This window comes from Phaenicophaeus curvirostris, chromosome 26, assembly GCF_032191515.1.
Source record: "Phaenicophaeus curvirostris isolate KB17595 chromosome 26, BPBGC_Pcur_1.0, whole genome shotgun sequence".
In the NCBI taxonomy this organism is placed as follows: domain Eukaryota; kingdom Metazoa; phylum Chordata; class Aves; order Cuculiformes; family Cuculidae; genus Phaenicophaeus; species Phaenicophaeus curvirostris.
In genome coordinates this window covers 5,494,092-5,521,662 of record NC_091417.1, presented here as the reverse complement: position 1 = coordinate 5,521,662, position 27,571 = coordinate 5,494,092, and the positions used below count along the sequence as shown (strand labels likewise).

The window sequence follows — 27,571 nt, the reverse complement described above, 5'->3', positions numbered from 1 at the left end:
GTTGTCAATGCTGCCAGGAAAATGCTAAGCACCTTCATTCCCATTGATCTCCTGTCTACACTCTTCTCATCTTGCACAGGCTGTTGATGACAGCCCTTGGTATCCAGGAGCAGAGGTGGCAGTCGCAGCTCTTTGGATGGAGTTCCTGCAAAAGTACCTTTTCCTGGCCCTGCTTTTGGGCTGCTACTCTTCAGGGGCTGAAGGATGTGTGGGGAGACAGGGCTGGCTGCTCCCAAGACAACTGCTAGTAGGAGCTTGGATTGGACACGTCTAATCTCACCCAGCTGGGTTCTGCAGCAGGTCAGCAGCTCTCCTTTGTGATCTTCAAGGCTCTTGGCAACATTTGCTGCTGGTCACCACACTGCTCTGGAGAGCTCCTGGCCAGGCTTTGGAGACACTCAGCCTGCACCTGCAGCTTTTCCTGCCCTGAGTTTCTCCCTGCCTCCCTGCCTGCCCAGAACCTTTCCCTGGAAGCTCTGGATGCAGACAGGGAAGGAGCAATACCAAGAGGACACACACTGCCTTTTGGCCTGTGCAGTGCTTTTACCAGTGATCCCTATAAGGTCAAGAAAGGCTCAGGGGAGACCTCATTGCAGCCTGGACAGAGCTCATAAGAAGCTGTGGGAGACTTTTTATCAAGGCCTGTAGCAATGGGACCAGGAGTAACAGTTGTAGACCACAGTAAGGTAGATGTAGATTGGACATAAAGAAGATATTAATGATGCTGAAGTGCGTCTGACACTGGAAAAGGTGTTCTGGAGAATGATGGGATCTTTGGATGTGTTCAGGGTCAGGTGTGATTGAACTTTGAGCAACATGATCCAGTGACAGCTATTTCTGCCCAGGGCCAGAGAGTGTAACAGAACATCTTCAAAAGTCTGGCAATCCACCCCTCTCTGTGATTCTATGACAATGTGGTTCAATGCTAAGGCAGCCACTGCCCTGTGTTTCTCCATCAGACAATGCTGTGGTCAGGATGGTTTCTCCAGCCTCTCCTAGGAAGGCAGAGTCTGTGTCCTTTCAATACCACTTTCCCTCCTGATGACTAACCATATTGTGTTTCCTGAGGGAAAACAAAACCTGTGCCCAATGAAGCTTCATGGCTCTGCAGAATCTACACATGCGTGTTTTGAAATCACTGACAAAAATTGTCCCAAACAACCCCCACCCCTCGGCCCCAGAAAATCCCTGAGTGACATCTCCTTCCCTGGACATTCTGGGAGAACCTCCAGGGGAAAGGATGAGACAGAAGCACAGGTTGGGATGCATCAGAACTTTAATGAGTCAAAGGAGGGAAACGAGGCCGATGCAAGTGGAGACCTCAGTGCAGGCAGCAGCTTTAGCAGGGGAGGCACCTGGTGCCACAGTAGCGGCCACCAAAGCCAGACAAGCCAGACAAACCAAAGCCCCCGGAGTTGATGGGCACTCCCGCTTCGCTGAGGATGCTGCCAACAGCAGCGGAGGTGGAGGATCCCACGGCGGTGTTCTGTGGGAAGGAGGTGAGGATGGGGCCGGGCAGGGTCACCACCACGGGAGATGGCTGGATGACAACCCTGGAGTCCTGGCACTGCAGGTTACAGGGCTCATTGCAGCTGTTGGCCAGCGGGGTCGGGCCGCAGGGCTGGCAGGGCAGGCACGGGTTGTAGCAGGACATGGCTTGGGGCTGGAGCTGCACCTGGAGAGAGGGCAGGGAGAAACAGAGCAGTGAGCAGGGGAAATGGATGAGGAGCAGTCTGTCTCTCAGCCATGAAGTAGACAAAAGACGAGCTGGAGAATAAAGCTGGAAGTTGTGTCAGGAGTCCCACTGGCTTCACATCCCTCTCTGCTCAAAAGAGCCCTGACAACAAAGACCAAGCCCAGGCAGATCCCAATGTACCCACAGCTCCAGAGACACCTCAGCCCAGCAAAAACCCCTCTCCATCCCACACCTTCTGCCCTGTCCCTCTCCCATGAGAAACAGCCCCAAACCCAAGCACAGGATGAAAGGGGCAGGAATGTGTTTAGAAATCCAGTGGAGGAACAGGAGGAAGCGGAAGTAAAGATGGAGGAGACAGGGCTTAAAACTCACCTTGTTTCCAAGGAGAAGGAGATGAGAGGAGTGGATGAGAGAGTGAGGAGAAGGGCCTGCTTTTATACTGCTCCTGCACCGCCCCAGGCCCACACTCACTGCACGCAGGCAGTAATTTTCCTGCAGAGTCACCTCCAAAACAAAACAGCCTCCCTGGTGGCACAGGTTGTGGTTTTGTGTCCATCAGCGCTACCATTTCATTTCCTCGTTGCTGAGATGACCACTAGGTCACGGAGGGTCCTTTCAAGTACTGAAATTAGACGCCAAGGACATCCCATTCAGGAACACATCAGCACAGGCAGAAGATGTGCCCCAAGGGGCTGGAGGAGTCCCGTAAGGACATTGGATATGGGTGTTGGGGGAATTTGGAGAGGTTGTTTCCAGCCCCCGTTGCAGGAGAGTGAGCATTTCTTCCCACCGAGGCCTCTCCTGGGTGCCCCAAGGCTCCTGTGCCCCAAGGTCAAGCTGAGGGCAGTGGCTGTAGGTCTGTCAGGAGCTGCGTACTTGGGCACAGCCCAGTGCTTGAGGATGGATTTCCTGGGGCAGACATGGAGCTGCTCTGGCTTGAGGGGAGTTCAGCCCTGTGCAACACACGGGGCTGTGGTCAGCACGTACTCCTGGCTTGACCTCATACCAAAAGGATGACTGACAAACAACCCAAAATGAGAGGACGACTCACCATGGGTGGGCAGAGTCTGTCCCAGGAATCTTGCCTACTGAAGGCATTTTCTTTCCCTGCTGGATTACCTCCCATCTGCCTCTGTGTCTGCAGGGCAGGGAAGTTCATCACCTCCTTGATGTGGTCTGAGGGCTGGGTTTGTAGCCAGGACCCTTCTGAGCTCATCCCCTCCCTGAGCATCCTCAGGCATGTGGCACTGCAGGGTCCTGGCAGCCCTTGCTCCTTGGGAGGTCTGGGAAGGTTCCTTACCCAGCCAAAGTTGTCACGTTTTACCCCAGGTAGAGGAATCCTCTGGGCCATGGGAAGGGGGCATGTTAAAGCCTTAATGCAGGAGAAGACATGCAACTTGGAGATGGAGATGTTTCCTGCTCTCTTTTCTTTCCCTGCACAGATCATTCAGGATTGCTCCTCAACACACTCTGGTCTCTTTGGCCAGGAAGATGAGGTCTGTGCGTCCATTCCCTTTCACCGGTCAAGCCTTTCCCTGGGTTGATTATGCCCCTGCTGACTGATCGATTCCAAGGAGGTTCAAGGACTCTAAGAATGCAGCACAGTTCAGTTCCCAGTCATTCCTGCTGCAGGAGGCTCTTCCTTTACAACACAAAGTGTCTCTGCCGCAGTGATCCTCTGCTGCCCCTACAACTGCACGGTATCTGCAGACTTGTTGAGGGTGCAATACCTCCCATCCTGGAGGTCGTCTATATGGCAGTGAAACAGCTGCTGACCCACTCTAAACTCCTCTTGTCTCTATGACAGAGTGGCCTCCAGGTGCAAATTACACATCAAATCCTGGGAGACCAGCAGCCATGCCAGATGTTAATCCCTGCACTGCCCTCTTTCCGAGCCTCTAATTCACCTGTAAGGACTGTCAAGAGCAAACAGCATCCAACACCTTCTTTTGGTGAGATCAACATTAGCTGCACCTCCTAATCCACCAGTGCCAGTGCATCAAGAAGCCCGTGAGTTTGGTCAGGTCTGCTTTCCCCTCCATAAATCCATGCTGACTGGTCCCAATGACCTACTTTTCCTTTCATCTTGAGAAGTGGCTTCCAGGATGATTTGCCCCATCACCTTTCCTGAAGACTTCTTGAAGACAAGAGGATTGTTGGGTTTCTTTCCTTGCTCAGATGCTCTCCCTGATTGTGAGCACTTCCAAAGGGAGTTGACAGCAACCTTGTAGTGACACCAAACAACTACCTTGGGTCTTGGCATTAGGTTGCCTGCACTCACATGGAGCTCTTGCTGCAAAGGTATTTGCAAACAATCACATTTAATTTCCCCAAGCCAACATACTCTGCCTTCACGGGATCACTCCTTCATGTAGGAGGCATCTTCTGCCCTTAGGGACATGATTGCAACTGGCAAGTCCCTGAGACACTCATCCTGGCACATGAAAGCAGCCTGCATTGCAGACCAAGCATCTCAGAAACCAGGAAATGAAATGGCAGCATTGATGGACACCAAAACTCCACCTGTGGCACCAGGGAGGCTGTTTTGTTTTGGAGGTGACTCTGCAGGAAAATTACTGCCTGCGTGCAGTGAGTGTGGGCCTGGGGCGGTGCAGGAGCAGTATAAAAGCAGGCCCTTCTCCTCACTCTCTCATCCACTCCTCTGGCCTCCTTCTCCTTGGAAACCAGGTGAGTTATAATCCCTTTGTCCTCTTCTTCATTTCCTCTTCTGCCTTTCCTGGGACTCCTAAGCCCATACTGGACCCTTTGTCTCGTGGTGGCACTTGAAGCTGCTGGCCCTGACAGAGGGAAGGGAGAAGAAATTGTTGCATGGAGAGACACTGGAGATTAGCTGTGATTTCGACTCAGCCATGGGCTTTCTGGGGATGTCAATGGGCTTGTCTGCAATTGGTGGGGCTCTTTTGAGCTGGTGGAAAGGGTCCCTCGTGATGAGGTAACAAACCGTACCTCACTCGTCTTTCCCTGTTTGTCCCTTTTTTTCTTCACAGGTGCAGCTCCAGCCCCAAGCCATGTCCTGCTACAACACGTGCCTGCCCTGCCAGCCCTGTGGCCCGACCCCACTGGCCAACAGCTGCAATGAGCCCTGTAGGCTGCAGTGCCAGGACTCCAGGGTTGTCATCGAGCCCTCTCCAGTGGTGGTGACCCTGCCTGGACCCATCCTCACCTCCTTCCCACAGAACACCGCTGTCGGAAACTCCACCGGCGCTGCTGTTGGCAGCATCCTCAGTGAAGCGGGAGTGCCCATCAACTCCGGGGGCTTTGGCCTCTCTGGCTTGTCTGGTTTTGGTGGCCGCTACTGTGGCAGGAGATGCTTCCCCTGCTAAAGCTGCTGCCCATGGCCCTGGGGAAGGTCCCCATGGACTCCCAAGATGGTCCCACACTGGGGAGCATGGGCTTGTTGCTTTGAGAGGGTCTGAGCAACCCCAACACTCCTTGCAAAAGCACAGGGCTAGCCTGGGCTCTCACAAAGCACGACCCATGCCTGTCTTTTCCCTCTGCCACTCTCTCCTTTCGCTCCCGTGTTCTTTTTCTCTTGTGAGCTCTTGGATGCGACACCCACCAAGCCAACCTAGAGGGGAACTTCTGGCCCTGCTCTCTGTGGTGGGTATGTAGATGGACACCTGGTGGCATCACTGCCCCATAGCCATGAGGTGAAGATGACTTTCTTCCCCTGGTTCTCCCTGCACTGGGTTTGCCACTCAAAAGGAACTCTCTTACCTACCACCCTGAGTCATTAAAATTCTGATGCATTCCATCTGGTGCTTCTGTCTCCTCTTTTCTCTGCAGATTTTCTGCCGACATGTCCAAGGAGGGAGGTGTTGCTTGTGGTTGTTCTGGGAGGGGGTTGTTGGCCACAGTTGTGCAGTGATCATGAACACATGCTTGCTTTGAATGTACATATCCTTCCTTCAGGCTGGTGATGCTTTCCTTTCTGATTTCTCTGTGTTTCTGAGCTGGATTGAATGATTCAATGCTTTTCAGTGACCACAGCTACTCATGAGATGATTTTCAGTCTCTCAGTAAAACATTGTCTTCTTAAAGCTCAGCAATCTTCAGCCACTCCTCTGCAGTCAAGTGCTCAAGACCCCTCCCTTTCTTGGCCCCTAGCCTGTCATCTTCCTCGACTTGGTGAAGACAGTTATTGCATTACAGAATTCACACTGTGTTGTCAATGCTGCCAGGAAATTGCTAAGCACCTTCATTCCCACTGATCTCCTGTCTACACTCTTCTCATCTTGCACAGGCTGTTGATGACAGCCCTTGCTATCCAGGAGCAGAGCTGGCAGTCACAGCTCTTTGGGTGGAGTTCCTGCAAAAGCACCTTTTCCTGGCCCTGCTTTTGGGCTGCTACTCTTCCGGGGCTGAAGGATGTGTGGGGAGACAGGGCTGGCTGCTCCCAAGACAACTGCTAGTAGGAGCTTGGATTGGACACGTCTAATCTCACCCAGCTGGGTTCTGCAGCAGGTCAGCAGCTCTCCTTTGTGATCTTCAAGGCTCTTGGCAACATTTGCTGCTGGTCACCACACTGCTCTGGAGAGCTCCTGGCCAGGCTTTGGAGACACTCAGCCTGCACCTGCAGCTTTTCCTGCCCTGAGTTTCTCCCTGCCTCCCTGCCTGCCCAGAACCTTTCCCTGGAAGCTCTGGATGCAGACAGGGAAGGAGCAATATCAAGAGGACACACACTGCCTTTTGGCCTGTGCAGTGCTTTTACCAGTGATCCCTATAAGGTCAAGGGAGAACTGGAAGAGCAAGAGAGTGAAACAACTGTGTGTGGAGAGCAGGGCAGTGTGTGAAGGAAGGGGACAAAAGAGAAAGAAACAGGAGGCACAAAGGCAATCACCCACCACCTTGCAAAAGCAGATCGAGATGCGATCTCCAAAGAGTGGCCAGTTTGAAAGACCATCAACTGTTCATTGTTAAGAATGATGTTCTATGACATGAGATTGAATCATCCCTCCTACAAAGTGTGAAAGGGAAACTGGGGTCATTCAGCCTGGAGAAAGAAAGGCTCAGGGGAGACCTCATTGCAGCCTGGACAGAGCTCATAAGAAGCTGTGGGAGACTTTTTATCAAGGCCTGTAGCAATGGGACCAGGAGTAACAGTTGTAGACCACAGTAAGGTAGATGTAGATTGAACATAAAGAAGATATTTATGATGCTGAAGTGCGTCTGACACTGGAAAAGGTGTTCTGGAGAATGATGGGATCTTTGGATGTGTTCAGGGTCAGGTGTGATTGAACTTTGAGCAACATGATCCAGTGACAGCTATTTCTGCCCAGGGCCAGAGAGTGTAACAGAACATCTTCAAAAGTCTGGCAATCCACCCCTCTCTGTGATTCTATGACAATGTGGTTCAATGCTAAGGCAGCCACTGCCCTGTGTTTCTCCATCAGACAATGCTGTGGTCAGGATGGTTTCTCCAGCCTCTCCTAGGAAGGCAGAGTCTGTGTCCTTTCAAGACCACGTTCCCTCCTGATGACTAACCATATTGTGTGTAATGAGGGAAGACAAAACCTGTGCCCAATGAAGCTTCATGGCTCTGCAGAATCTACACATGCGTGTTTTGAAAATCACTGACAAAAATTGTCCCAAACAACCCCCCCGCCCCTTGGCCCCAAAAAATCCCTGAGTGACATCTCCTTCCCTGGCCATTCTGGGAGAACCTCCAGGGGAAAGGATGAGACAGAAACACAGGCAGGCATGCATCAGAACTTTAATGAGTCAAAGGAGGGAAATGAGGCCGATGCAAGTGGAGACCTCAGTGCAGGCAGCAGCTTTAGCAGGGGAGGCACCTGGTGCCACAGTAGCGGCCACCAAAGCCAGACAAGCCAGAGAGACCAAAGCCCCCAGAGTTGATGGGCACTCCCGCTTCACTGAGGATGCTGCCAACAGCAGCGGAGGTGGAGGATCCCACGGCGGTGTTCTGTGGGAAGGAGGTGAGGATGGGTCCGGGCAGGGTCACCACCACGGGAGAGGGCTGGATGACAACCCTGGAGTCCTGGCACTGCAGGTTACAGGGCTCATTGCAGCTGTTGGCCAGCGGGGTCGGGCCGCAGGGCTGGCAGGGCAGGCACGGGTTGTAGCAGGACATGGCTTGGGGCTGGAGCTGCACCTGGAGAGAGGAAAGGGAGAAACAGAGCAGTGAGCAGGGGAAATGGATGAGGAGCAGTCTGTCTCTCAGCCATGAGGGAGACAAAAGACGAGCTGGAGAAGAAAGCTGGAAGTTGTGTTTTAAGTCCCACTGGCTTCACATCCCTCTCAGCTCAAAAGAGCCCTGACAACAAGGACCAAGCCCAAGCAGGTCCCAAAGTACCCACAGCTCCAGAGACACCTCAGCCCAGCCACAATTCCTCTCCACCCCACACCTTCTGCCCTGTCCCTCTCCCATCGGAAACAGCCCCAAACCCAAGCACAGAATGAAAGAGATGGAATGTGTTTAGAAATCCAGTGGAGGAACAGGAGGAAGCAGAAGTAAAGATGGAGGAGACAAAGCTTAAAAGTCACCTTGTTCCCAAGGAGAAGGAGATGAGAGGAGTGGATGAGAGAGTGATGAAAAGGACCTGCTTTTATACTGCTCCTGCACCGCCCCAGGCCCACACTCACTGCACGCAGGCAGTAATTTTCCAGCAGTGTCACTTCCAAAACTAAACAGCCCCCGTGATGGCACAGGTTGTGGTTTTGTGTCCATCAGCGCTACCACTTCATTTCCTCGTTTCTGAGATGACCACTAGGTCACGGAGGGTCCTTTCAAGTACTGAAATTAGAGGCCAAGGACGTCCCATTCAGGAACACATCAGCACAGGCAGAAGATGTGCCCCAAGGGGCTGGAGGAGTCCTGTAAGGACATTGGACATGGGTGTTGGGGGAATTTGGAGAGGTTGTTTCCAGTCCCCGTTGCAGAAGAGTGAGCATTTCTTCCCACCAAGGCCTCTCCTGGGTACCCCAAGGCTCCTGTGCCCCAAGGTCAAGCTGAGGGCAGTGGCTGTAGGTCTGCCAGGAGCTGTGTACTTGGGCACAGCCCAGTGCTTGAGGATGGATTTCCTGGGGCAGACATGGAGCTGCCCTGGCTTGAGGGGAGTTCAGCCCTGTGCAACACACGGGGCTGTGGTCAGCACGTACTGCTGGCTTGACCTCATACCAAAAGGATGACTGACAAACAACCCAAAATGAGAGGGCAACTCACCATGGGTGGGCAGAGTCTGTCCCAGGAATCTTGCCTACTGAAGGCATTTTCTTTCCCTGCTGGATTACCTCCCATCTGCCTCTGTGTCCGCAGGGCAGGGAAGTTCATCACCTCCTTGATGTGGTCTGAGGGCTGGGTTTGTAGCCAGGACCCTTCTGAGCTCATCCCCTCCCTGAGCATCCTCAGGCATGTGGCACTGCAGGGTCCTGGCAGCCCTTGCTCCTTGGGAGGTCTGGGAAGGTTCCTTACCCAGCCAAAGTTGTCACGTTTTACCCCAGGTAGAGGAATCCTCTGGGCCATGGGAAGGGGGCATGTTAAAGCCTTAATGCAGGAGAAGACATGCAACTTGGAGATGGAGATGTTTCCTGCTCTCTTTTCTTTCCCTGCACAGATCATTCAGGATTGCTCCTCAACACACTCTGGTCTCTTTGGCCAGGAAGATGAGGTCTGTGCGTCCATTCCCTTTCACCGGTCAAGCCTTTCCCTGGGTTGATTATGCCCCTGCTGACTGATCAATTCCAAGGAGGTTCAAGGACTCTAAGAATGCAGCACAGTTCAGTTCCCAGTCATTCCTGCTGCAGGAGGCTCTTCCTTTACAACACAAAGTGTCTCTGCCACAGTGATCCTCTGCTGCCCCTACAACTGCACGGTATCTGCAGACTTGTTGAGGGTGCAATACCTCCCATCCTGGAGGTCGTCTATATGGCAGTGAAACAGCTGCTGACCCACTCTAAACTCCTCTTGTCTCTATGACAGAGTGGCCTCCAGGTGCAAATTACACATCAAATCCTGGGAGACCAGCAGCCATGCCAGATGTTAATCCCTGCACTGCCCTCTTTCCGAGCCTCTAATTCACCTGTAAGGACTGTCAAGAGCAAACAGCATCCAACACCTTCTTTTGGTGAGATCAACATTAGCTGCACCTCCTAATCCACCAGTGCCAGTGCATCAAGAAGCCCGTGAGTTTGGTCAGGTCTGCTTTCCCCTCCATAAATCCATGCTGACTGGTCCCAATGACCTACTTTTCCTTTCATCTTGAGAAGTGGCTTCCAGGATGATTTGCCCCATCACCTTTCCTGAAGACTTCTTGAAGACAAGAGGATTGTTGGGTTTCTTTCCTTGCTCAGATGCACTCCCTGATTGTGGGCACTTCCAAAGGGAGTTGACAGCAACCTTGTAGTGACACCAAACAACTACCTTGGGTTTTGGCATTAGGTTGCCTGCACTCACATGGAGCTCTTGCTGCAAAGGTATTTGCAAACAATCACATTTAATTTCCCCAAGCCAACATACTCTGCCTTCACGGGATCACTCCTTCATGTAGGAGGCATCTTCTGCCCTTAGGGACATGATTGCAACTGGCAAGTCCCTGAGACACTCATCCTGGCACATGAAAGCAGCCTGCATTGCAGACCAAGCATCTCAGAAACCAGGAAATGAAATGGCAGCATTGATGGACACCAAAACTCCACCTGTGGCACCAGGGAGGCTGTTTTGTTTTGGAGGTGACTCTGCAGGAAAATTACTGCCTGCGTGCAGTGAGTGTGGGCCTGAGGCGGTGCAGGAGCAGTATAAAAGCAGGCCCTTCTCCTCACTCTCTCATCCACTCCTCTCGCCTCCTTCTCCTTGGAAACCAGGTGAGTTATAATCCCTTTGTCCTCTTCTTCATTTCCTCTTCTGCCTTTCCTGGGACTCCTAAGCCCATACTGGACCCTTTGTCTCATGGTGGCTCTTGAAGCTGCTGGCCCTGACAGAGGGAAGGGAGAAGAAATTGTTGCATGGAGAGACACTGGAGATTAGCTGTGATGTCGACTCAGCCATGGGCTTTCTGGGGATGTCAATGGGCTTGTCTGCAATTGGTGGGGCTCTTTTGAGCTGATGGAAAGGGTCCCTCGTGATGAGGTAACAAACCATACCTCACTCGTCTTTCCCTGTTTGTCCCTTTTTTTCTTCACAGGTACAGCTCCAGATTCAAGCCATGTCCTGCTACAACACGTGCCTGCCCTGCCAGCCCTGTGGCCCGACCCCACTGGCCAACAGCTGCAATGAGCCCTGTAGGCTGCAGTGCCAGGACTCCAGGGTTGTCATCGAGCCCTCTCCAGTGGTGGTGACCCTGCCTGGACCCATCCTCACCTCCTTCCCACAGAACACCGCTGTCGGAAACTCCACCGGCGCTGCCGTTGGCAGCATCCTCAGTGAAGCGGGAGTGCCCATCAACTCCGGGGGCTTTGGCCTCTCTGGCTTGTCTGGTTTTGGTGGCCGCTACTGTGGCAGGAGGTGCTTCCCCTGCTAAAGCTGCTGCCCATGGCCCTGGGGAAGGTCCCCATGGACTCCCAAGATGGTCCCACACTGGGGAGCATGGGCTTGTTGCTTTGAGAGGGTCTGAGCAACCCCAACACTCCTTGCAAAAGCACAGGGCTAGCCTGGGCTCTCACAAAGCACGACCCATGCCTGTCTTTTCCCTCTGCCACTCTCTCCTTTCGCTCCCGTGTTCTTTTTCTCTTGTGAGCTCTTGGATGCGACACCCACCAAGCCAACCTAGAGGGGAACTTCTGGCCCTGCTCTCTGTGGTGGGTATGTAGATGGACACCTGGTGGCATCACTGCCCCATAGCCATGAGGTGAAGATGACTTTCTTCCCCTGGTTCTCCCTGCACTGGGTTTGCCACTCAAAAGGAACTCTCTTACCTACCACCCTGAGTCATTAAAATTCTGATGCATTCCATCTGGTGCTTCTGTCTCCTCTTTTCTCTGCAGATTTTCTGCCGACATGTCCAAGGAGGGAGGTGTTGCTTGGGGTTGTTCTGGGAGGGGGTTGTTGGCCACAGCTGTGCAGTGACCATGAACACATGCTTGCTTTGAATGTACATATCCTTCCTTCAGGCTGGTGATGCTTTCCTTTCTGATTTCTCTGTGTTTCTGAGCTGGATTGAATGATTCAATGCTTTTCAGTGACCACAGCTACTCATGAGATGATTTTCAGTCTCTCAGTAAAACATTGTCTTCTTAAAGCTCAGCAATCTTCAGCCACTCCTCTGCAGTCAAGTGCTCAAGACCCCTCCCTTTCTTGGCCCCTAGCCTGTCATCTTCCTCGACTTGGTGAAGACAGTTATTGCATTACAGAATTCACACTGTGTTGTCAATGCTGCCAGGAAAATGCTAAGCACCTTCATTCCCACTGATCTCCTGTCTACACTCTTCTCATCTTGCACAGACTGTTGATGACAGTCCTTGGTATCCAGGAGCAGAGGTGGCAGTCACAGCTCTTTGGGTGGAGTTCCTGCAAAAGCACCTTTTCCTGGCCCTGCTTTTGGGCTGCTACTCTTCAGGGGCTGAAGGATGTGTGGGGAGACAGGGCTGGCTGCTCCCAAGACAACTGCTAGTAGGAGCTTGGATTGGACACGTCTAATCTCACCCAGCTGGGTTCTGCAGCAGGTCAGCAGCTCTCCTTTGTGATCTTCAAGGCTCTTGGCAGCATTTGCTGCTGGTCACCACACTGCTCTGGAGAGCTCCTGGCCAGGCTTTGGAGACACTCAGCCTGCACCTGCAGCTTTTCCTGCCCTGAGTTTCTCCCTGCCTCCCTGCCTGCCCAGAACCTTTCCCTGGAAGCTCTGGATGCAGACAGGGAAGGAGCAATATCAAGAGGACACACACTGCCTTTTGGCCTGTGCAGTGCTTTTACCAGTGATCCCAATAAGGTCAAGGGAGAACTGGAAGAGCAAGAGAGTGAAACAACTGTGTGTGGAGAGCAGGGCAGTGTGTGAAGGAAGGGGACAAAAGAGAAAGAAACAGGAGGCGCAAAGGCAATCACCCACCACCTTGCAAAAGCAGATCGAGATGCGATCTCCAAAGAGTGGCCAGTTTGAAAGACCATCAACTGTTCCTTGTTAAGAATGATGTTCTATGACATAGAATTGCCCTTGGGTCAATTCAGGTCACCTGTCCTGGTTGTGTTTGCTCCCAGGTGCTTTCCCATCCCTTGCCTCCTCTTTAGGGAATGCAGAATGAGAATGAGAGATGGCCTTGATGCTGTGCAAGCCCCGTACAGCAAGAGCTAAAGCTTTGGCATGCCACCTGCACTGTTTTAGCCACAGTCCCACACAGGCTGCTGTGAAGACAGATCCCTCTGGTGCAGCCTGGCTCCCCACTGCCTCTGCTGGTCTCCTAAGGGGAAATTTTCTGCTCACGTCTCCTCATCCAGCACAGGAACAATCCAGGGAAAGAGGTATTTATCTCCCTCTTTTCAATTCTTTTCCTCCCTGTTCTTACCGCCTTTCCAGGAACCTGTGGGTCTGCTGCCTTCCCAGGGCTTTCCATAATCCACGCTCCTCAACCAACATCAGCAGTAACTGCGCTACCCCTTCAGCAGCACGGGCATGGAGGCCAAAATGACCTGTCTGGGCAGAAGATCAGAAAATCTGGGCCTGATGGCCAAGGGATGTGCTGGAGTCATAGTTGCCTTGCTCACCTGCAAGTGATGGTGCCCCAAGGACACTTCGGCAGCATTCAAACATTTACAGTCAATCCATCAAATCCCTGAGGACAGCAGTGCTAAATGCTCTCCTCGAGGCTTTCAGTGCCAGATATAGTTGGATTGAGTGCACCCTCAGCAAGTCTGTGCATGACACCAGGCTGAGGGTGGCCCCATGTGAAACTCAGCAACTTCAACAAGGCCAAGTGCAAGGGTGGGCACCTGAGTTGGAGCAGTACCCAATATCAATGCAAACTGGACAATGAACTGAAGGAGAGCAGCCCAGCAGAGACAGCCTTGGAGACACTGGTGAATGAGAAATTTGAGATGAGCCAGCAATGTGCAATTCCAGACCAGAAAGCCAATTGTAAACTGGACTACATCAAAATACTGTGGCCAGCGGGCCAAGAGAGGTAGTGCTCTGCTTCCAGACTGCTCTCCATAGGCTCCACAGGGGACCTATATCCTGTCCCTAGCACAAGAAAGACTTGGACCTGTAAGAGCAAGTCCAGGAAAGGAGAGATTGAATCATCCCTCCTACAAAGTGTGAAATGGGAACTGGGGTCATTCAGCTTGGAGAAAGGAAGGCTCAGGGGAGACCTCATTGCAGCCTGGACAGAGCTCATAAGAAGCTGTGGGAGACTTTTTATCAACGCCTGTAGCAATGGGACCAGGAGTAACAGTTGTGGACCACAGTAAGGTAGATGTAGATTGGACATAAAGAAGATATTTATGATGCTGAAGCATGTCTGACACTGGAAAAGGTGTTCTGGAGAATGATGGGATCTTTGGATGTATTCAGGGTCAGGTGTGATTGAACTTTGAGCAACATGATCCAGTGACAGCTATTTCTGCCCAGGGCCAGAGAGTGTAACAGAACATCTTCAAAAGTCTGGCAATCCACCCCCCTCTGTGATTCTATGACAATGTGGTTCAATGCTAAGGCAGCCACTGCCCTGTGTTTCTCCATCAGACAATGCTGTGGTCAGGATGGTTTCTCCAGCCTCTCCTAGGAAGGCAGAGTCTGTGTCCTTTCAATACCACTTTCCCTCCTGATGACTAACCATATTGTGTGTCCTGAGGGAAGACAAAACCTGTGCCCAATGAAGCTTCATGGCTCTGCAGAATCTACACATGCGTGTTTTGAAATCACTGACAAAAATTGTCCCAAACAACCCCCCCGCCCCTTGGCCCCAGAAAATCCCTGAGTGACATCTCCTTCCCTGGCCATCCTGGGAGAACCTCCAGGGGAAAGGATGAGACAGAAGCACAGGCAGGCATGCATCAGAACTTTAATGAGTCAAAGGAGGGAAATGAGGCCGATGCAAGTCGCGACCTCAGTGCAGGCAGCAGCTTTAGCAGGGGAGGCACCTGGTGCCACAGTAGCGGCCACCAAAGCCAGACAAGCCAGAGAGGCCGAATCCCCCGGAGTTGATGGGCACTCCCGCTTCGCTGAGGATGCTGCCAACAGCAGCAGAGGTGGAGGATCCCACGGCGGTGTTCTGTGGGAAGGAGGTGAGGATGGGTCCGGGCAGGGTCACCACCACGGGAGAGGGCTGGATGACAACCCTGGAGTCCTGGCACTGCAGGTTACAGGGCTCATTGCAGCTGTTGGCCAGCGGGGTCGGGCCACAGGGCTGGCAGGGCAGGCACGTGTTGTAGCAGGACATGGCTTGGGGCTGGAGCTGCACCTGGAGAGAGGGCAGGGAGAAACAGAGCAGTGAGCAGGGGAAATGGATGAGGAGCAGTCTGTCTCTCAGCCATGAGGGAGACAAAAGACGAGCTGGAGAAGAAAGCTGGAAGTTGTGTTTTAAGTCCCACTGGCTTCACCTCCCTCTCAGCTCAAAAGAGCCCTGACAACAAGGACCAAGCCCAAGCAGGTCCCAAAGTACCCACAGCTCCAGAGACACCTCAGCCCAGCCACAACTCCTCTCCATCCCACACCTTCTGCCCTGTCCCTCTCCCATGAGAAACAGCCCCAAACCCAAGCACAGAATGAAAGAGATGGAATGTGTTTAGAAATCCAGTGGAGGAACAGGAGGAAGCAGAAGTAAAGATGGAGGAGACAAAGCTTAAAAGTCACCTTGTTCCCAAGGAGAAGGAGATGAGAGGAGTGGATGAGAGAGTGATGAAAAGGACCTGCTTTTATACTGCTCCTGCACCGCCCCAGGCCCACACTCACTGCACGCAGGCAGTAATTTTCCAGCAGCGTCACTTCCAAAACAAAACAGCCTCCCTGGTGGCACAGCTTGTGGTTTTGTGTCCATCAACGCTACCACTTCATTTCCTCGTTGCTGAGATGACCACTAGGTCACAGAGGGTCCTTTCAAGTACTGAAATGAGAGGCCAAGGACGTCCCAGGCAGGAACACATCAGCACAGGCAGAAGATGTGCCCCAAGGGGCTGGAGGAGTCCCGTAAGGACATTGGACATGGGTGTTGGGGGAATTTGGAGAGGTTGTTTCCATCCCCCGTTGCAGAAGAGTGAGCATTTCTTCCCACCGAGGCCTCTCCTGGGTACCCCAAGGCTCCTGTGCCCCAAGGTCAAGCTGAGGGCAGTGGCTGTAGGTCTGCCAGGAGCTGCGTACTTGGGCACAGCCCAGTGCTTGAGGATGGATTTCCTGGGGCAGACATGGAGCTGCCCTGGCTTGAGGGGAGTTCAGCCCTGTGCAACACACGGGGCTGTGGTCAGCACGTACTGCTGGCTTGACCTCATACCAAAAGGATGGCTGACAAACAACCCAAAATGAGAGGGCAACTCACCATGGGTGGGCAGAGTCTGTCCCAGGAATCTTGCCTACTGAAGGCATTTTCTTTCCCTGCTGGATTACCTCCCATCTGCCTCTGTGTCCGCAGGGCAGGGAAGTTCATCACCTCCTTGATGTGGTCTGAGGGCTGGGTTTGTAGCCAGGACCCTTCTGAGCTCATCCCCTCCCTGAGCATCCTCAGGCATGTGGCACTGCAGGGTCCTGGCAGCCCTTGCTCCTTGGGAGGTCTGGGAAGGTTCCTTACCCAGCCAAAGTTGTCACGTTTTACCCCAGGTAGAGGAATCCTCTGGGCCATGGGAAGGGGGCATGTTAAAGCCTTAATGCAGGAGAAGACATGCAACTTGGAGATGGAGATGTTTCCTGCTCTCTTTTCTTTCCCTGCACAGATCATTCAGGATTGCTCCTCAACACACTCTGGTCTCTTTGGCCAGGAAGATGAGGTCTGTGCGTCCATTCCCTTTCACCGGTCAAGCCTTTCCCTGGGTTGATTATGCCCCTGCTGACTGATCAATTCCAAGGAGGTTCAAGGACTCTAAGAATGCAGCACAGTTCAGTTCCCAGTCATTCCTGCTGCAGGAGGCTCTTCCTTTACAACACAAAGTGTCTCTGCCGCAGTGATCCTCTGCTGCCCCTACAACTGCACGGTATCTGCAGACTTGTTGAGGGTGCAATACCTCCCATCCTGGAGGTCATCTATATGGCAGTGAAACAGCTGCTGACCCACTCAAAACTCCTCTTGTCTCTATGACAGAGTGGCCTCCAGGTGCAAATTACACATCAAATCCTGGGAGACCAGCAGCCATGCCAGATGTTAATCCCTGCACTGCCCTCTTTCTGAGCCTCTAATTCACCTGTAAGGACTGTCAGAGCAAACAGCATCCAACACCTTCTTTTGGTGAGATCAACATTTGCTGCACCTCCTAATCCACCAGTGCCAGTGCATCAAGAAGCCCGTGAGTTTGGTCAGGTCTGCTTTCCCCTCCATAAATCCATGCTGACTGGTCCCAATGACCTACTTTTCCTTTCATCTTGAGAAGTGGCTTCCAGGATGATTTGCCCCATCACCTTTCCTGAAGACTTCTTGAAGACAAGAGGATTGTTGGGTTTCTTTCCTTGCTCAGATGCACTCCCTGATTGTGGGCACTTCCAAAGGGAGTTGACAGCAACCTTGTAGTGACACCAAACAACTACCTTGGGTCTTGGCATTAGGTTGCCTGCACTCACATGGAGCTCTTGCTGCAAAGGTATTTGCAAACAATCACATTTAATTTCCCCAAGCCAACATACTCTGCCTTCACGGGATCACTCCTTCATGTAGGAGGCATCTTCTGCCCTTAGGGACATGATTGCAACTGGCAAGTCCCTGAGACACTCATCCTGGCACATGAAAGCAGCCTGCATTGCAGAACAAGCATCTCAGAAACCAGGAAATGAAATGGCAGCATTGATGGACACCAAAACTCCAGCTGTGGCACCAGGGAGGCTGTTTTGTTTTGGAGGTGACTCTGCAGGAAAATTACTACCTGCGTGCAGTGAGTGTGGGCCTGGGGCGGTGCAGGAGCAGTATAAAAGCAGGCCCTTCTCCTCACTCTCTCATCCACTCCTCTCGCCTCCTTCTCCTTGGAAACCAGGTGAGTTATAATCCCTTTGTCCTCTTCTTCATTTCCTCTTCTGCCTTTCCTGGGACTCCTAAGCCCATACTGGACCCTTTGTCTCATGGTGGCTCTTGAAGCTGCTGGCCCTGACAGAGGGAAGGGAGAAGAAATTGTTGCATGGAGAGACACTGGAGATTAGCTGTGATTTCGACTCAGCCATGGGCTTTCTGGGGATGTCAATGGGCTTGTCTGCAATTGGTGGGGCTCTTTTGAGCTGATGGAAAGGGTCCCTCGTGATGAGGTAACAAAGCATACCTCACTCGTCTTTCCCTGTTTGTCCCTTTTTTTCTTCACAGGTACAGCTCCAGATTCAAGCCATGTCCTGCTACAACACGTGCCTGCCCTGCCAGCCCTGTGGCCCGACCCCGCTGGCCAACAGCTGCAATGAGCCCTGTAGGCTGCAGTGCCAGGACTCCAGGGTTGTCATCGAGCCCTCTCCAGTGGTGGTGACCCTGCCTGGACCCATCCTCAGCTCCTTCCCACAGAACACCGCTGTCGGAAACTCCACCGGCGCTGCCGTTGGCAGCATCCTCAGTGAAGCGGGAGTGCCCATCAACTCCGGGGGCTTTGGCCTCTCTGGCTTGTCTGGCTTTGGTGGCCGCTACTGTGGCAGGAGATGCTTCCCCTGCTAAAGCTGCTGCCCATGGCCCTGGGGAACGTCCCCATGGACACTGGGGATGGAGCATGGGCTTGTTGATTTGAGAGGGTCTGAGCAACCCCAGCACCCCTTTCAAATGGACGGGGTCAGCCTGGGCTCTCACAAAGCACAGCCCATGCCTTCCTTTCCCCTCTGCCACTCTCTCCTTTCCCTCCTGTGTCCTTGATCTCTTGTGCTCCCCTTGGGCTGTGAGCCCCACCAAGCCAGCCTGGGGAGGACCTGCTGGCCCTGCTCCCTCTGGTGGGCAGGTAGATGGACACCTGGTGGCACCTCTGTTACAGCCATGACGGGAAGACTCCTTTCTACCCTTTGTGCTCCCTGCACTGGGACCTCCACTTACATACATTCATTGTTCTCTTTTCACACCATAAAGTTCTGCTGCATCCCAGCCTGTGCATTTGACTCATCTTTTTCTCTTCAGGTGGTCTCACAAGATGGCCAGGGTCAGAGAGATCACTCATCGGTGGCTCTGGTTGCTGGGGGGTGGGGTAGCTGTATAGTGATTGCTGACACAGATTGAATTGCCTGTACCCTCTGCCTGCGTGGGGTGCACAGGGACAGAACAACCCAATACAGCTCAGTATTTGCCACCTCTATGCTCTCAACACCTTTTATTTCCCTCAGTGAGCTCAGTACTGTGCAGCAAGCTTTCAGGAGGAAGAGGGATGAAAGTGTTACTGACAAGGCAGAGGCAACAGCTTCCCAGAGAGCCCAGGAGAACCTGTCCTAACCATAGCATTGAGGTTTAGAGGTGCGGGACGAGGAGAAGGCCAGATGGAAAAGAAAAGCATGAGAACAGCATGGGAACATCCCAACCTGGCATCTTTTGCAAAACATTGTCCCAGCTGCTAGGGTCCACAGGTCCTGCGATCTTCTAGCCTTCTTGAACGTGCAATACCTCCCACCCTGGAGGTCATCTATATGGCAGTGAAACACTGCTGACCCCACTCAAAACTCTTGTCTCTATGACAGAGTGGCGTCCAGGTGCAAATTACACATCAAATCCTGGGAGACCAGCAGCCATGCCAGATGTTAATACCTGCACTGCCCTCTTTCTGAGCCTCTAATTCACCTGTAAGGACTGTCAGAGCAAATAGCATCTAATGCCTTGTTTCGATGAGATCAATCATATTTGGTGCGTCTCCTAAAACCCTGGTGCCAGGCACATCAACAAGCAAGGCCACGAAGCTGGCCAGGTCAGCTGGTCAGGACGGGGCCAGCCTTGGCTCTCCCAAAGCACAACCCATGCCTGCCTTTCCCCTCTGTCACTCTCTTCTTTCCCTCCCATGTCCTTTTTCTCTTGTGTCCCCTGGGATGTGACACCCACCAAGCCAGCCTAGAGGGGACCTTCTGGCCCTGCTCCGTCTGGTGGGTATGTAGATGGATACCTGGTGGCATCACTGCCCCATAGCCATGAGGTGAAGTCTACCTTCTTCCCCTGGTTCTCCCTGCACTGGGTTTGCCACTCAAGGGGAACTCATTTACCTACCACTCTGAGTCATTAAAATTCTGATGCATTCCATCTGGTGCTTCTGTCTCCTCTTTTTCTCTGCAGATTTTCTGCCGACATGTCCAAGGAGGGAGGTGTTGCTTGTGGTTGTTCTGGGAGGTGGTTGTTGGCCACAGCTGTGCAGTGACCATGAACACATGCTTGCTTTGAGTGTACATATCCTTCCTTCAGGCTGGTGATGCTTTCCTTTCTGATTTCTCTGTGTTTCTGAGCTGGATTGGATGATTCAATGCTTTTCAGTGACCACAGCTACTCATGAGATGATTTTCAGTCTCTCAGTAAAACATCGTCTTCTCAAAGCTCAGCAATCTTCAGCCACTCCTCCACAGTCAAGTGCTCAAGACCCCTCCCTTTCTTGGCCCCTAGCCTGTCATCTTCCTCCACTTGGTGAAGACAGTTATTGCATTACAGAATTTGCACTGTGTTGTCAGTGCTGCCAGGAAAATGCTGAGCACCTTCATTCCCATTGATCTCCTGTCTATACTCTTCTCATCTTGCACAGGCTGTTGATGACAGCCCTTGGTATCCAGGAGCAGAGCTGGCAGTCACAGCTCTTTGGATGGAGTTCCTGCAAAAGCACCTTTCTCCAGCCCTGCTTTTGGGCTGCTACTCTTCAGGGGCTGAAGGATGTGTGGGGAGACAGGGCTGGCTGCTCCCAAGACAGCTGCTGGTAGGAGCTTGGATTGGACACGCCTAATCTCACCCAGCTGGGTTCTGCAGCAGGTCAGCAGCTCTCCTTTGTGATCTTCAAGGCTCTTGGCAGCATTTGCTGCTGGTCACCACACTGCTCTGGAGAGCTCCTGGCCAGGCTTTGGAGACACTCAGCCTGCACCTGCTGCTTTTCCTGCCCTGAGTTTCTCCCTGCGTCCCTGCCTGCCCAGAACCTTTCCCTGGAAGCTCTGGATGCAGACAGGGAAGGAGCAATACCAAGAGGACACACACTGCCTTTTGGCCTGTGCAGTGCTTTTACCAGTGATCCCTATAAGGTCAAGGGAGAATTGGAAGAGCAAGAGAGTGAAACAACTGTGTGTGGAGAGCAGGGCAGTGTGTGAAGGAAGGGGACAAAAGAGAAAGAAACAGGAGGCGCAAAGGCAATCACCCACCACCTTGCAAAAGCAGATCGAGATGCGATCTCCAAAGAGTGGCCAGTTTGAAAGACCATCAACTGTTCATTGTTAAGAATGATGTTCTATGACATAGAATTGCCCTTGGGTCAATTCAGGTCACCTGTCCTGTTTGTGTTTGCTCCCAGGTGCTTTCCCATCCCTTGCCTCCTCTTTAGGGAATGCAGAATGAGAATGAGAGATGGCCTTGATGCTGTGCAAGCCCCGTACAGCAAGAGCTAAAGCTTTGGCATGCCACCTGCACTGTTTTAGCCACAGTCCCACACAGGCTGCTGTGAAGACAGATCCCTCTGGTGCAGCCTGGCTCCCCACTGCCTCTGCTGGTCTCCTAAGGGGAAATTTTCTGCTCATGTCTCCTCATCCAGCACAGGAACAATCCAGGGAAAGAGGTATTTATCTCCCTCTTTTCAATTCTTTTCCTCCCTGTTCTTACCACCTTTCCAGGAACCTGTGGGTCTGCTGCCTTCCCAGGGCTTTCCATAATCCACGCTCCTCAACCAACATCAGCAGTAACTGCGCTACCCCTTCAGCAGCACGGGCATGGAGGCCAAAATGACCTGTCTGGGCAGAAGATCAGAAAATCTGGGCCTGATGGCCAAGGGATGTGCTGGAGTCATAGTTGCCTTGCTCACCTGCAAGTGATGGTGCCCCAAGGACACTTCGGCAGCATTCAAACATTTACAGTCAATCCATCAAATCCCTGAGGACAGCAGTGCTAAATGCTCTCCTCGAGGCTTTCGGTGCCAGATATAGTTGGATTGAGTGCACCCTCAGCAAGTCTGTGCATGACACCAGGCTGAGGGTGGCCCCATGTGAAACTCAGCAACTTCAACAAGGCCAAGTGCAAGGGTGGGCACCTGGGTTGGAGCAGTACCCAATATCAATGCAAAATGGACAATGAACTGAAGGAGAGCAGCCCAGCAGAGACAGCCTTGGAGACACTGGTGAATGAGAAATTTGAGATGAGCCAGCAATGTGCAATTCCAGACCAGAAAGCCAATTGTAAACTGGACTACATCAAAATACTGTGGCCAGCGGGCCAAGAGAGGTAGTGCTCTGCTTCCAGACTGCTCTCCATAGGCTCCACAGGGGACCTATATCCTGTCCCCAGCACAAGAAAGACTTGGACCTGTAAGAGCAAGTCCAGGAAAGGAGAGATTGAATCATCCCTCCTACAAAGTGTGAAATGGGAACTGGGGTCATTCAGCCTGGAGAAAGGAAGGCTCAGGGGAGACCTCATTGCAGCCTGGACAGAGCTCATAAGAAGCTGTGGGAGACTTTTTATCAAGGCCTGTAGCAATGGGACCAGGAGTAACAGTTGTAGACCACAGTAAGGTAGATGTAGATTGGACATAAAGAAGATATTTATGATGCTGAAGTGCGTCTGACACTGGAAAAGGTGTTCTGGAGAATGATGGGATCTTTGGATGTGTTCAGGGTCAGGTGTGATTGAACTTTGAGCAACATGATCCAGTGACAGCTATTTCTGCCCAGGGCCAGAGAGTGTAACAGAACATCTTCAAAAGTCTGGCAATCCACCCCCCTCTGTGATTCTATGACAATGTGGTTCAATGCTAAGGCAGCCACTGCCCTGTGTTTCTCCATCAGACAATGCTGTGGTCAGGATGGTTTCTCCAGCCTCTCCTAGGAAGGCAGAGTCTGTGTCCTTTCAATACCACTTTCCCTCCTGATGACTAACCATATTGTGTTTCCTGAGGGAAAACAAAACCTGTGCCCAATGAAGCTTCATGGCTCTGCAGAATCTACACATGCGTGTTTTGAAATCACTGACAAAAATTGTCCCAAACAACCCCCACCCCTCGGCCCCAGAAAATCCCTGAGTGACATCTCCTTCCCTGGACATTCTGGGAGAACCTCCAGGGGAAAGGATGAGACAGAAGCACAGGTTGGGATGCATCAGAACTTTAATGAGTCAAAGGAGGGAAACGAGGCCGATGCAAGTGGAGACCTCAGTGCAGGCAGCAGCTTTAGCAGGGGAGGCACCTGGTGCCACAGTAGCGGCCACCAAAGCCAGACAAGCCAGAGAGACCAAAGCCCCCAGAGTTGATGGGCACTCCCGCTTCACTGAGGATGCTGCCAACAGCAGCGGAGGTGGAGGATCCCACGGCGGTGTTCTGTGGGAAGGAGCTGAGGATGGGTCCAGGCAGGGTCACCACCACGGGAGAGGGCTGGATGACAACCCTGGAGTCCTGGCACTGCAGGTTACAGGGCTCATTGCAGCTGTTGGCCAGCGGGGTCGGTCCACAGGGCTGGCAGGGCAGGCACGGGTTGTAGCAGGACATGGCTTGGGGCCGGAGCTGCACCTGGAGAGAGGGCAGGGAGAAACAGAGCAGTGAGCAGGGGAAATGGATGAGGAGCAGTCTGTCTCTCAGCCATGAGGGAGACAAAAGACGAGCTGGAGAATAAAGCTGGAAGTTGTGTCAGGAGTCCCACTGGCTTCACATCCCTCTCTGCTCAAAAGAGCCCTGACAACAAAGACCAAGCCCAGGCAGATCCCAATGTACCCACAGCTCCAGAGACACCTCAGCCCAGCAACGACCCCTCTCCATCCCACACCTTCTGCCCTGTCCCTCTCCCATGAGAGACAGCCCCAAACCCAAGCACAGGATGAAAGGGGCAGGAATGTGTTTAGAAATCCAGTGGAGGAACAGGAGGAAGCGGAAGTAAAGATGGAGGAGACAGGGCTTAAAACTCACCTTGTTTCCAAGGAGAAGGAGATGAGAGGAGTGGATGAGAGAGTGAGGAGAAGGGCCTGCTTTTATACTGCTCCTGCACCGCCCCAGGCCCACACTCACTGCACGCAGGCAGTAATTTTCCTGCAGAGTCACCTCCAAAACAAAACAGCCTCCCTGATGGCACAGGTTGTGGTTTTGTGTCCATCAACGCTACCATTTCATTTCCTCGTTGCTGAGATGACCACTAGGTCACGGAGGGTCCTTTCAAGTACTGAAATGAGAGGCCAAGGACGTCCCATTCAGGAACACATCAGCACAGGCAGAAGATGTGCCCCAAGGGGCTGGAGGAGTCCTGTAAGGACATTGGACATGGGTGTTGGGGGAATTTGGAGAGGTTGTTTCCAGCCCCCGTTGCAGGAGAGTGAGCATTTCTTCCCACCGAGGCCTCTCCTGGGTGCCCCAAGGCTCCTGTGCCCCAAGGTCAAGCTGAGGGCAGTGGCTGTAGGTCTGCCAGGAGCTGCGTACTTGGGCACAGCCCAGTGCTTGAGGATGGATTTCCTGGGGCAGACATGGAGCTGCCCTGGCTTGAGGGGAGTTCAGCCCTGTGCAACACACGGGGCTGTGGTCAGCACGTACTGCTGGCTTGACCTCATACCAAAAGGATGACTGACAAACAACCCAAAATGAGAGGACGACTCACCATGGGTGGGCAGAGTCTGTCCCAGGAATCTTGCCTACTGAAGGCATTTTCTTTCCCTGCTGGATTGCCTCTCATCTGCCTCTGTGTCCGCAGGGCAGGGAAGTTCATCACCTCCTTGATGTGGTCTGAGGGCTGGGTTTGTAGCCAGGACCCTTCTGAGCTCATCCCCTCCCTGAGCATCCTCAGGCATGTGGCACTGCAGGGTCCTGGCAGCCCTTGCTCCTTGGGAGGTCTGGGAAGGTTCCTTACCCAGCCAAAGTTGTCACGTTTTACCCCAGGTAGAGGAATCCTCTGGGCCATGGGAAGGGGGCATGTTAAAGCCTTAATGCAGGAGAAGACATGCAACTTGGAGATGGAGATGTTTCCTGCTCTCTTTTCTTTCCCTGCACAGATCATTCAGGATTGCTCCTCAACACACTCTGGTCTCTTTGGCCAGGAAGATGAGGTCTGTGCGTCCATTCCCTTTCACCGGTCAAGCCTTTCCCTGGGTTGATTATGCCCCTGCTGACTGATCAATTCCAAGGAGGTTCAAGGACTCTAAGAATGCAGCACAGTTCAGTTCCCAGTCATTCCTGCTGCAGGAGGCTCTTCCTTTACAACACAAAGTGTCTCTGCCACAGTGATCCTCTGCTGCCCCTACAACTGCACGGTATCTGCAGACTTGTTGAGGGTGCAATACCTCCCATCCTGGAGGTCGTCTATATGGCAGTGAAACAGCTGCTGACCCACTCAAAACTCTTGTCTCTATGACAGAGTGGCGTCCAGGTGCAAATTACACATCAAATCCTGGGAGACCAGCAGCCATGCCAGATGTTAATACCTGCACTGCCCTCTTTCTGAGCCTCTAATTCACCTGTAAGGACTGTCAGAGCAAACAGCATCTAATGCCTTGTTTCGATGAGATCAATCATATTTGGTGCGTCTCCTAAAACCCTGGTGCCAGGCACATCAACAAGCAAGGCCACGAAGCTGGCCAGGTCAGCTGGTCAGGACGGGGCCAGCCTTGGCTCTCCCAAAGCACAACCCATGCCTGCCTTTCCCCTCTGTCACTCTCTTCTTTCCCTCCCATGTCCTTTTTCTCTTGTGTCCCCTGGGATGTGACACCCACCAAGCCAGCCTAGAGGGGACCTTCTGGCCCTGCTCCGTCTGGTGGGTATGTAGATGGACACCTGGTGGCATCACTGCCCCATAGCCATGAGGTGAAGTCTACCTTCTTCCCCTGGTTCTCCCTGCACTGGGTTTGCCACTCAAGGGGAACTCATTTACCTACCACTCTGAGTCATTAAAATTCTGATGCATTCCATCTGGTACTTCTGTTTCCTCTTTTTCTCTGCAGATTTTCTGCCGACATGTCCAAGGAGGGAGGTGTTGCTTGTGGTTGTTCTGGGAGGTGGTTGTTGGCCACAGCTGTGCAGTGACCATGAACACATGCTTGCTTTGAGTGTACATATCCTTCCTTCAGGCTGGTGATGCTTTTCTTTCTGATTTCTCTGTGTTTCTGAGCTGGATGGAATGATTCAATGGTTTTCAGTGACCACAGCTACTCACGAGATGATTTTCAGTTTCTCAGTAAAACATCGTCTTCTCAAAGCTCAGCAATCTTCAGCTACTCCTCTGCAGTCAAGTGCTCAAGACCCCTCCCTTTCTTGGCCCCCAGCCTGTCATCTTCCTCCACTTGGTGAAGACAGTTATTGCATTACAGAATTTGCACTGTGTTGTCAATGCTGCCAGGAAAATGCTGAGTACAGTGGGATCTTCATTCCCATTGATCTCCTGTCTATACTCTTCTCATCTTGCACAGCTCTTGCTATCCAGGAGCAGAGGTGGCAGTCGCAGCTCTTTGGGTGGGGTTCCTGCAAAAGCACCTTTCTCCAGTCCTGCTTTTGGGCTGCTGCTCTTCAGAGGTTGAAGGATGTGTGGGGAGACAGGACTGGCTCCTCCCAAGCTTGCTGCCATTGAGGGCTCAGAATGGACACATGTTCTCCTGCCCAGCTGGGTCCTGCAGCAGGTCAGCAGCTCTCCTTCATGAACTGTAAGGCTCTTGACAGCCATTGCTGTTGGTCTCCACACTGCTCTGGAGATCTCCTGGTCAGCCCTTGCAGACACTCAGCCTGCACCTGCTGCCTCTCCTGCCCTGAGTCTCTCTCTGCCTCCCAAAACCTATGGTCAATTTACCAGCATGCAGAACTCATCATCCTGTGTCATCTTTACCCTGTATCCCAGTGTGGTGGCGGGACAAGCTCAAGGGCAAGACTGAAAAATATGTTTGTGTGGAGATTTCGCCAGGGAAGGGAAGGAACAAAAATCCAAGAGGTGCAAAGCAATTCCCCTCCCCGTCACATCAGCAGAGCCATGCCAAGCCAGTCTCCAAAGAGCGGCTACTTTGGAAAGACCACCCACAGTTCATTGCTGAATGTGACATTCTGTGACATGGGATAGACCTTGGATAGATCTAGGAAGGCCGTCCTGCTAGTGTCGCCTCCAGGTGCGTGCCCATCCCTTGCATCCACAGAGGGTAATGCACAATGAACAGAGAGGTGGACTTGTCACAGCCCAGAAGCTTCAACAGCAACTCCAGAGAAGAAGCTGGGCTTGATGGTCAGAGATTCTGAGAGTACATGGTTGCTTCACTCTCCTTTAAGTGACGGGTACCCTTGGCGGCATTGAAAGACATACAGTCAACATGTCAGGGTTGAAGAGGAAAACCATCATTAGAGATGCTTTTACAGGGTCCATACTTGGACCTTAGGTCAAGAGAGGCAATTCTCTACTTACAGTGTACCTTCGAGAGACTCCCCTGGAGCTCTTTTTCCAGTCCTAGTACAAGAAATACTTGGGTCTCTTAGAACGGCCCTAGAGAAGGACGGCTGAATCATCCATCCTACAAAGTATGCATCTTTCAGCCTAGAGAAAGGAAAGCTCAGGAGAGACCTCATTGGAGTCTGGACAGAGCTGGTAAGAAAGACTGGGAGGGACTTTATACCAAGGCCCATAGCAAGGATACAGGAATCAACGATTTTAGACCACAAAAGGTAGACATTTATGATGAAGGTGGTCACACACTGGAAATTTTTCCATGGACAATGACAGG

The 27,571-nt window shown here is 52.5% G+C and overlaps 7 protein-coding genes across 7 annotated transcripts; 3 read left to right on the top strand and 4 right to left on the bottom strand.

The window, feature by feature from the left end:
* Positions 1 to 1,264: 1,264 nt before the first annotated feature.
* LOC138731241 (feather keratin 1-like) lies at positions 1,265 to 2,158 on the bottom strand. The gene is made up of 2 exons (XM_069877053.1): positions 2,069 to 2,158; positions 1,265 to 1,675 (listed from the first exon to the last, which is right to left on the bottom strand). The coding sequence occupies exon 2, from the start codon at positions 1,652 to 1,654 to the stop codon at positions 1,340 to 1,342; it is 315 nt and encodes a 104-aa protein (XP_069733154.1). The 5' UTR covers positions 1,655 to 1,675; positions 2,069 to 2,158; the 3' UTR covers positions 1,265 to 1,339.
* Positions 2,042 to 5,271, top strand: LOC138730994 (feather beta keratin-like). The gene is made up of 3 exons (XM_069876683.1): positions 2,042 to 2,110; positions 4,253 to 4,384; positions 4,705 to 5,271. The coding sequence occupies exons 1-3, from the start codon at positions 2,042 to 2,044 to the stop codon at positions 5,038 to 5,040; spliced, it is 537 nt and encodes a 178-aa protein (XP_069732784.1). The 3' UTR covers positions 5,041 to 5,271.
* Positions 5,272 to 7,419: 2,148 nt separating this feature from the next.
* LOC138730993 (uncharacterized) lies at positions 7,420 to 10,624 on the bottom strand. Its single transcript, XM_069876682.1, has 4 exons — positions 10,496 to 10,624; positions 9,923 to 10,142; positions 8,222 to 8,361; positions 7,420 to 7,829 (listed from the first exon to the last, which is right to left on the bottom strand). The coding sequence occupies exons 1-4, from the start codon at positions 10,622 to 10,624 to the stop codon at positions 7,494 to 7,496; spliced, it is 825 nt and encodes a 274-aa protein (XP_069732783.1). The 3' UTR covers positions 7,420 to 7,493.
* Positions 10,516 to 11,410, top strand: LOC138731319 (feather beta keratin-like). The gene is made up of 2 exons (XM_069877173.1): positions 10,516 to 10,537; positions 10,858 to 11,410. The coding sequence occupies exon 2, from the start codon at positions 10,879 to 10,881 to the stop codon at positions 11,191 to 11,193; it is 315 nt and encodes a 104-aa protein (XP_069733274.1). The 5' UTR covers positions 10,516 to 10,537; positions 10,858 to 10,878; the 3' UTR covers positions 11,194 to 11,410.
* A 3,274-nt stretch (positions 11,411 to 14,684) lies between these two features.
* On the bottom strand, positions 14,685 to 15,458 carry LOC138731320 (feather keratin 1-like). Its single transcript, XM_069877174.1, has 2 exons — positions 15,454 to 15,458; positions 14,685 to 15,061 (listed from the first exon to the last, which is right to left on the bottom strand). The coding sequence occupies exon 2, from the start codon at positions 15,038 to 15,040 to the stop codon at positions 14,726 to 14,728; it is 315 nt and encodes a 104-aa protein (XP_069733275.1). The 5' UTR covers positions 15,041 to 15,061; positions 15,454 to 15,458; the 3' UTR covers positions 14,685 to 14,725.
* Positions 15,427 to 18,470, top strand: LOC138730992 (feather keratin Cos1-1/Cos1-3/Cos2-1-like). Its single transcript, XM_069876680.1, has 3 exons — positions 15,427 to 15,564; positions 17,637 to 17,768; positions 18,089 to 18,470. Exons 1-3 carry the CDS (start codon positions 15,427 to 15,429, stop codon positions 18,422 to 18,424), a joined length of 606 nt encoding a protein of 201 aa, XP_069732781.1. The 3' UTR covers positions 18,425 to 18,470.
* Positions 18,471 to 22,991: 4,521 nt separating this feature from the next.
* LOC138730991 (feather keratin 1-like) lies at positions 22,992 to 26,685 on the bottom strand. The gene is made up of 3 exons (XM_069876679.1): positions 26,656 to 26,685; positions 23,802 to 23,954; positions 22,992 to 23,408 (listed from the first exon to the last, which is right to left on the bottom strand). The coding sequence occupies exons 1-3, from the start codon at positions 26,683 to 26,685 to the stop codon at positions 23,073 to 23,075; spliced, it is 519 nt and encodes a 172-aa protein (XP_069732780.1). The 3' UTR covers positions 22,992 to 23,072.
* Positions 26,686 to 27,571: the final 886 nt, after the last annotated feature.